We start from the raw sequence: 9085 nt of genomic DNA, 5'->3' as shown, positions 1-9085 counted from the left end.
AGTATGACAGAAGGTGGTAAGTTGTAAGTGCGGGGAAGGAGGTGAGGAGAGAGCAGGTGGGGTGGGGAAGGGGAGGGAAAGGGGAGGGCGGTGGAGGGGGCGGGGGGCGCACGTAGCGCGCCGTGCTAAACGACGAAGCGAGATATTAATTGTTAAAGTTGACAACTTTTAGAGTTAGGAAATCTGTCATACCGACGAAATGTAGCGACACAACATGGGTTTGCGACTTTCCACGTGAAGCGAGATCCACTCCACACCTCTGACATAGGGTGGGTAGGTTTATTTTTAACGAAGTGGAGCCCCCCGTAGGGGGGCGGAACATACTGTCTCCATGCATGTACTTCCATGACGTACGACAGATGGAGATGGGAGGAGAGATATAAGATTTAGAGTTCATCATTTTTTTCGAAAACTATTACTCGCACAGTAAAAATGAATAGAACATAAAATGTATATTTCAAAGAGGTCTACAACTTTTGTTTAAAACATTTTTCAAAATTTTTAATATTTGTGTCTGAAAATTACATATAATTGGTTGACATTGTTTTTTAAATAACTTGTTAATAAACAACGAGCGCCGGCTAAATCCTTCTGAGGGTTACTCAGGAGGGTGACCTCTATAATATATGTCAAGCCCAAGGTTATTGGAGGTGGGTGTCCTAATCTAAATAATTACCAGGACCACAACCCGTATGGTCGAAACGTCGGATTTTAATTGAACAAATAAACCATCTGCCAGCCTAAGTCGTCTAACAATTCTTTTTATCGTAATCTTTATTAATACTGTCAACCGAATAGCTCGTTTAACTTGGCCTCCTTATTTACATTATTGTTATTGTTAGATATTTATATTTTAATGAAATCGAGTTTTACGCATTATAAAATAGACAATGTGATAGTAAAATATATTTTTTCTTCATCTGTTCCGGCATAAATTATTAAGGAACACAGCCTCCATAAATCAGCCTTTACTTTTTATACTGTTATTGTAAACACATATTAACCTTTTTTCGTTTCTTTATTGTACTTTTTTTTGTGACTAGATAAGGGTTAGAAAATTTATTTTGAGGAAAAAGTAAATAATAAACAATTGTGTAAAAACAAAACAAATAATATTAAAAATATGAATAACAATTTTTAAAGAGATATCAGAGAAAGAGATATCAGAGATGTAATATCCTGTAAAAATTCAGGATATATCATCTACGAGATGTCTCAAATATGACCGGTGAGATAATATTTGATTTAAGTCTCAGATATATTATGCCGTGTGGGTATTATTACGTAAATGTCATATTTATCTTTTTTTTAATCGAGCTATATTCATATAATACAAAAGTATTTCTACAGGTCGTATTGAAGACATGGATAGGCCAGTGCTTAGATTTGATTACAACCAATTTCGGTAAAAATCCCAATCTGGATCTATTTACGACGGATTTGTACAATTCCATTGCCGAGTACAAAACGGCGTATTATTCGTACTTTGTGGCCATAACCGTAGCAATGCATTTTGTAAGTGCATCTTGATTTTCTTAAATACAGGAAAAAACTGTTTCGCTTTGACGATAACAATGCACTGTGACATTTATATTTGAAGGCTGGAATAAAAGATCCAGAAATGTTCAGGCAAGCAATACCCGTCTCGTTAAAGATAGGGCAATTATTTCAAGTTCAAGATGATTATTTGGATTGCTTTGGGGATCCAAATGTTTGCGGTAAAGATGGCACCGATATCCAGGACGGAAAATGTACATGGTTTATTACTAGAGCTCTTCAACACTCCACTCCACGACAGCGTAAAATATTAGAAGTGAGTATTATTTGTTAGACTGTTCGATCAAACGCTGCAGTATTAATGCTTTCTCCTTTTTTTTATTACAGGAGTGTTACGGAGTCGCCGACCCGGAGAAAGTAAAACGTGTAAAACAACTTTTCACCGATTTGAACCTACTTGATGCTTATCTCACATATGAAAACGAACAGTACAATCAATTAAATGTGTCCATACAGCAGATGTCATGCGGACTTCCCCACAACATGTTCTCGAATTTAATAAACAGGATTTATCGCAGATCGTTATGAAAGTGTCGTCTATAATGAAGGAGCAAATAAAAATAAAATGTACTAAACTATGTCCTAAATGTTAATATTCTGGCGTATTGGTACGGTGAGATGTTTGCTTTTATATTTTCAAAGCGGAAAATATCAAGGCTTATATAGATTTTGTATGCAAAACAGACTTCTGTTTCGATTGAAAGGTTAATAAATTTCTAAAACATATGATATTGCCATGCTTAACAATTTCCTTATAATAACTTTTGTTTAACAAAGAAGTTAATATTTTGTAATAAACATTTAAAATATTAAATATAGAAAGAAACTTCAACATGGTTTTTATAATCATCTCTTGTATGAGAAGGCGAGTAAATGCGATAGCTATACAGGTGAGTCAGTATAACCTTTTACCATTGAAAATACAAGTTAGGAATAAAATTCTAAGATGAATTTTCCTCTTGTAAAACTTTGGTAAAAGCTTATTTTTCGAGATATAAATAAAAATTGTTACCCTATCACACGTCGAATACAGGAGGTAGGCAGGGGCGCAACTCACAGTCAAGCGCAGGCTCTTTCGTGGGGTGGCCGTTGCGATCAGCTTCTCTCCGGTTCACTCACTCACTCACTCACTCACTCACTTACACTTGGAACACACACGTTTATCACTATTATTAATCGCTATCGATTAATCATTCGGCGACTAATAATCCTTGAAAGACAACCAAACACGTGTTTCTTCCAAGCATTGTTAGTCGTGACACAACAAGCACTCACTTCACGACAAGAAACTAACCACATTTAATTTGTATGTACGCACAGCAAAGGCGATTTGTAAACTGAACGCACGAAAGCGTTTCAGATTTGCACCGCCGAAACGATACATACGAATCGATACATACATGCGATACGTACGAATCGCTTTCGCTGTGTTTACATACCACTGTTACAGAAAAGTGCATTTCTCTGGTTGCACTGTAAGTACAGAAAGGTTGTAGCGACTCTCTTTCCTCACTATACTGCATTCACAGAGAGAACGACCACGCTTCGCGCAGCTTTGGACAGAGTGGGGATGAGGTAGGGGAAATCGAGCGCGCTACTCAGGGCCTGTTCGGTGTGGAGGGGGCAAAATAGAAGCGTGGTCTGACCGAACCGGACGAAATGCGTGGTCGTTCTCTCCGTGAACGCAGTATAGACATCTTCTGACCAATAGCGCTCGACGCGACACACATAAAAGACCACCTTTACAAAAGGGCGTAGTAACCAAGCATATGCGCGCGCACGTTCTTTAGTAAGCCAGTAACAGTCGTTGCGAGTCCGTGATACATGTACAAGTGTAATCGAAATATAATAAACTTTCTTATATCGTGTAACGTACGTGTAAATCAGCATAAAACTTTTGAATTAAAACTTTTGAATCTAAAATAAATCAGAAGAAAAATTATTGAACTCTTACAGCAATGGGCATACCAATGATATTGATTAATAATCAAGTTTCTCTGTGGGAGACATCGCGATCGTCTATCGTATTACAACCCGAGCGAAGCAGGTACCATGGTAGCAGGGATAACTGTTGCCAGGGTGGTGTTTCGAACAGAGAACACCTTCCTCCTCCACTTAAAATATCGTGGGGGGATTCAACTATAAATATAAGGAGAATCTTCGGGACAGTAGCTGTTAGTTGCTTTTAGGAGCTTTAAGCTTTTAACTGTTGAGCTTTTTCAGCAGTCTTTAGACCTTAGAGTCAGACAGTTTTAGATTAACAGACCTAAGACTTAGTTGTTTTAACTGTTGATTCGAATTTATTCCGATTCAAGGAATTGTTCACTTTAAAATAAAGTAAGCTTTAGTATTAATTAACAACGATTCATTTCAACGAAATCCTCCATTTCATCTGATCGCTGCCTAATTGTGTGGCGAATAGATTTTCTAAGTCAAACTGATCGCTGACGAAAAGTGTGGCGGACAGAATTCTCTATTCCTCTCTGATCGCTGACGTAGAGTGTGGCGGACAGAAACCAACATCCCTACTCCATGACCAAAAGGAAAGGAGGAAAACGAATTCAAATCAAACGCGTTAAATACCAAATCAAGCAGGCGCTAAACTCTAATAAAGATCCTATACCTTTTCTGCTTAAATTAAGAGAACTTGAATCCGAGGACAACGCCTCAATCGCGAAATCACAGAATTATAAACTAATTCCAATAGATTTCAAGGTCAATTACTTAAATTATAAGTTTATTAATAAAGACGATCCTCGTTACAAAGTTTATCGAAATCGTTATCTCTTTGGTCCGGAAGACTGATTAGAACTAATTAATTCACACAATCGAGTCCAAATCCCCGGTAAAGCACTTAAATGTGTTGACCGAAAAACGGCCGAAACACATACTTGACGGAACGTGACAATCGCAAGAACAGTTTATCGTTCCTTCTTCGACACGCAGTATAGTAGCGTACCTCGATATAACGTAATACGGCGTCGGGTAAAAGCTACAAAGTGGTGACCCCGTCACCGAAGGACCACGATTACACGCATCGCAAGTGCAACGGATACACGGATGGACAAGTGAGTTCAGACACGTCCGAGGGATGCCAGTCGAACATTCGCCGAAAAAGCAAGAAGAAACGGACGAACAGCACGAACAGGACCCGTCGGGTAATAAAACCGACACAATGATGCCGGGTGACGCAACCGGACCCGAGGGCACACATACCGCACGGAACGAGCAGGGATTCCCTGAGATCGGTGCCATAAAGGCGGTGAGACTACCGCAGCCTTTCTGGCGAGACAACCCCGCCAGGTGATTCACAGTGGCTGAAATGACATTCAACCTACATCGTATCACAGCCGACGAATTGAAATATAGATACGTGGTAATCCACCTCGACGCTGACATTATAGGCATTGTCGGCGACATCATCGACTCCCCACCAACGCAGGGCAAGTATGAGACACTCAAACAGCGCATAATTGATAGTCTGTCTGATTCGCAGGAAACTAGACTGCGACGTCTCCTTCGGGGACAAGCGATGGGCGACGAGAAACCGTCGGTGTTCTTACAACGACTACGGAATTTAGCCGGCGGACAATGCAACGACAGTGTTCTACGCAGCTTGTTCATGGAACAAATCCCAGAGCATATGAGGGGCATTCTCGCGATGAGCCAATTAGACGACCTGGCCACGCTTGCCGCGCAAGCCGACAGAATATCGGAAGTGATGCGCCCGCAAATATCTAGTGTCGGCCAGACTTCCGCAGGTACAGTCGCGTTACCCTCTAACCTCCCAGCACACAACCAATCAAGTGACATCAACGAGTTGCGTCGCGCAGTCGAGGCTCTAACGCGGAAATTCGAACGTGCCTTTCGAGGACGCAGCCAAAGCAGATCTCGCAGAGCAAGTCGCAACCGTTCGGTCACCCCACACAAAGGCGAAGAACAGAAGATTTGCTACTATCACCGGAGATTTGGCAACGACGCCCAAAACTGCCGACCACCATGTTCATGGACCAAACGGCAGGGACAAAAGCAGGAAAACTAAACCCGCCGGCGAGTATACGGGCCGCCGCCGGTAAATCAAGGCCCGATAAACGACTTCTCATCACCGACAGGAAAATCGGCACCCGTTTTTTGATTGACACCGGGGATGTTGTATCCGTGCTCCCACGGGTTTGGTCAAAAGACGTCTTTCCTAAAAGTCGCTATTTGTATGCAGCAAACCACACCATTATTCCGACATATGGAGAGAAGCGGTTGAACCTGGATTTAGGCCTCCGACGCAAATTCGCCTGGACATTTATAGTAGCCGACGTGGTACAACCTATTTTAGGTAATGACTTTCTACACGAGTTTAATTTGCTTCCAGATATCCGTGGAAGACGACTGTTGGACGCCATGACAAACTTAACCGCAAACGGAAGTTTGGCGGCGAGCAGAGTCTCATCACTCACAACAATCGATTCCAGTAATGAATACCACGAAATTCTACGAAGATACATCGACGTGACCAGGCCAACAAAATACAGGGAACCTCGACACCCCGTGAGACACCACATCATTACGAAAGGACCCCCTTGCACGGACAGAGCACGACGTCTCTCACCCGAGCGTTTACGTTACGCTAAATGTGAAATCGAAACTTGGATTACGGAAGGTATCATAAGCCCTTCTAGCAGTCCTTATTCCAGCGCAATGCTGATGCGTCAAAAGAAAGACAAATCGTGGAGAATTTGCGGCGATTACCGACGTCTCAATCGGATGACATTACCAGACAAGTATCCAGTAAAAGAAGATGACATTACCAGACAAGTATCCAGTGCCTCATCTCCGAGATTTCGCTCACTCCACGGATGCACCATCTTCACGACTCTTGATCTTGAACGTGCATATTTCAACATCCCGATGACTCCAGAGGACAGTAAAAAAACAGCGTTAATAACTCCTTTCGGCCTTTACGAGTTTAATGTAATGCCTTTCGGGCTTAAAAATGCAGCTCAATCATTCCAACGTTTCATGGACACGGTGCTACGAGGCTTAGACTTCTGTTTTGTATACCTGGATGATATACTCATCGCCTCACGAACGACGGAAGAACATAAAGAAAACATCGAGCAAATCCTGTCCCGACTACAAAGCCACGGTCTTACCATTAAAGCAAATAAATGTGTTTTCGGTAAACCTGAGGTCGAATACTTAGGTTATTTGGTTACACCCACGGGGATCAAGCCATTGAAACACCGAGTTCGCGCAGTTCTGGACTTCCGAAACCAAAAAACATCTCCGAACTTCGAAGATTCTTCGGAATGCTTAATTTTTATAGATTATCCATTCCTAAAGCCGCCGAAACACAGGCGCCACTGCACGCATTTACAGCTGGAGCCAAGAAACGAGATAAGAGACAAATACAATGGACGCAAGAAACGGACAAAGCTTTCAACAAATGCAGAGAACAACTTGCACAAGCCGCCATGCTAGCACACCCAGCCGAACGAGCACGACTCATCTTACAATTAGTGACAGACGCTTCCGATACTGCTATGGGTGCCGCATTAGAACAAGTTATCGATGGAAAACGACAGCCACTTGGGTTTTACTCAAAGAAATTCACGACGACCCAAGCAGCTTACGACCGTGAGTTACTAGCCATATACTCAGTAGTCCATTATTTTCGTTACATGATTGAAGGCAGAAATGCGGTTATCTACACAGACCATAAGCCGTTAACTTATGCTTTCAATCAACGTCCAAGTAAAGCTTCGCCGAGGCAACAACGACAATTAGACTGGATAAGTCAGTTCACGACAGACGTGCGACACGTGGCAGGACTCGAGAATAGCGTCGCGGACGCCCTTTCAAGAATTAACGACATCACACTATCGGTCATAGTCTCAACTGACGATATCGCAACAGCACAGCAGTCAGACGAAGAGCTAACAAACCTCTTGCAGACTCCAGAGAAGCTGAACTTAAAGCAACTACGACTAGACAATACGGAAACAACGGTCTACTGCGATGTGTCCACGGACAACATCAGGCCATACATCCTGCAAGCATTGAGGAAAAAGATATTCGACGTGGTACACAACACTGCACACTCCAGCGGCAGGACAACACGCAAACAAATCGCAACTAAATTCGTGTGGCCATCGATGAATAAGGATATAATAAGTTGGGCCCGCACCTGTCTTCCATGCCAACGCGCTAAAATCAACCGACACGTCAGGAGACGACCCGAACACATCCAAGTCCCAGACGAACGATTCTCCCACATCCATCTGGACATAGTCGGACCCCTTCCACCATCGCGAGGTTACCGATATTGCTTAACAATAATAGATCGGTTTACACCTTGGCCCAAGGCAGTGCCGATCACCGATATTACGGCAGATACCATCACAGACGCCTTTGTTGGAACGTGGGTAGCCCGTTTCGGAACTCCTACAGTCATCACTACAGACCGAGGGTCTCAGTTCGACTCACAATTATTCAACGCTTTAACGAAGATGATTGGAAGCAGAACTCATCGTACAACAGCGTACCATCCCCAATCAAATGGAGCAATCGTACGATGGCATCGTTCTCTCAAAGCAGCTATAAAATGCCACGAGACCGCCGACTGGACCAAGGTCTTACCCATCGTGTTGCTAGGATTCCGGAACGCGTTGAAGGAGGATATTGGAACATCCGCTGCCGAACTGGTGTACGGAACACAACTTAAATTGCCAGGAGAATATTTCGTACAAGAGGAACCTTCCCCGGATTCGTTTCCTTTCCTAGAACATCTAAGAGAAACAATGCGAAACATCTGACCTAGTCAGACAGCTCACCATAACAGGTCACGAACTTTTATTCATAAGTCACTTCATTCATGTACACACGTATTTTTAAGAGTTGACAGCGTAAAAAAGCCACTGGACCAACCCTACGAGGGGCCTTACGCGGTGATCAAAAGGGTTAGCGAGTTTTGTTTCAGAATCGACATTAATTAAGGGACAACCAACTGATGTATCTATTAACCGACTGAAGCCAGCTTTTCTGGAAAGTGACCCAGACGAACGTCAAACACAAGTTAGGACATATAGCAAGAAGACTCAGTCAACCTCAATACAAACTAGCTCAGGGACTACCCTTAGAACGAAGAAAGTTCATTTCGCTCCCATTAACCAGGTCACTCGGGGGGGAATACTGTAGCGACTCTCTTTCCTCACTAGACATCTTCTGACCAATAGCGCTCGACGCGACACACATAAAAGACCACCTTTACAAAAGGGCGTAGTAACCAAGCATATGCGCGCGCACGTTCTTTCCCAGATAGCACCGAATGTTCCATGAATGTTTGTATATGATTCGAATGTTCTCTCTCAGGAATATTCGCATGGATGTGCCGTGAATGTTCCTAGAATGTTCTTCATATTCTATGAACATTCACACAGAATGCCCAGGGAATATTCGCATTAAATGTTCCCTGAGTGTCTATGGCATATTCTGAATGTTCTATGAATATTCTTACAAAATGTACGTGGAATGC

General features: G+C 42.7%; 1 protein-coding gene across 1 annotated transcript; it reads left to right on the top strand.

The window, feature by feature from the left end:
• Positions 1-1136: 1136 nt before the first annotated feature.
• On the top strand, positions 1137-2283 carry LOC105556424 (farnesyl pyrophosphate synthase-like). The gene is made up of 3 exons (XM_012003517.1): positions 1137-1515; positions 1601-1813; positions 1885-2283. The coding sequence occupies exons 1-3, from the start codon at positions 1222-1224 to the stop codon at positions 2083-2085; spliced, it is 708 nt and encodes a 235-aa protein (XP_011858907.1). The 5' UTR covers positions 1137-1221; the 3' UTR covers positions 2086-2283.
• Positions 2284-9085: the final 6802 nt, after the last annotated feature.

Source organism: Vollenhovia emeryi, unplaced genomic scaffold (assembly GCF_000949405.1).
Source record: "Vollenhovia emeryi isolate VEMERY1.0 unplaced genomic scaffold, V.emery_V1.0 DF940038.1, whole genome shotgun sequence".
In the NCBI taxonomy this organism is placed as follows: Eukaryota; Metazoa; Arthropoda; class Insecta; order Hymenoptera; family Formicidae; genus Vollenhovia; species Vollenhovia emeryi.
The sequence above is the reverse complement of the archived record's forward strand: the minus strand, read 5'-3'. Positions and strand labels throughout refer to the sequence as shown.

Excerpts from the sequence above, each read along its gene's own strand:
- LOC105556424 (XM_012003517.1), top strand. The coding sequence starts at position 1,222 with ATGACCGGTGAGATAATATTTGATTTAAGTCTCAGATATATTATGCCG. Across the intron at positions 1,516-1,600 it reads TAACCGTAGCAATGCATTTT|GCTGGAATAAAAGATCCAGA; the intron begins GTAAGTGCATCT and ends TTATATTTGAAG. Across the intron at positions 1,814-1,884 it reads GACAGCGTAAAATATTAGAA|GAGTGTTACGGAGTCGCCGA; the intron begins GTGAGTATTATT and ends TTTTTATTACAG.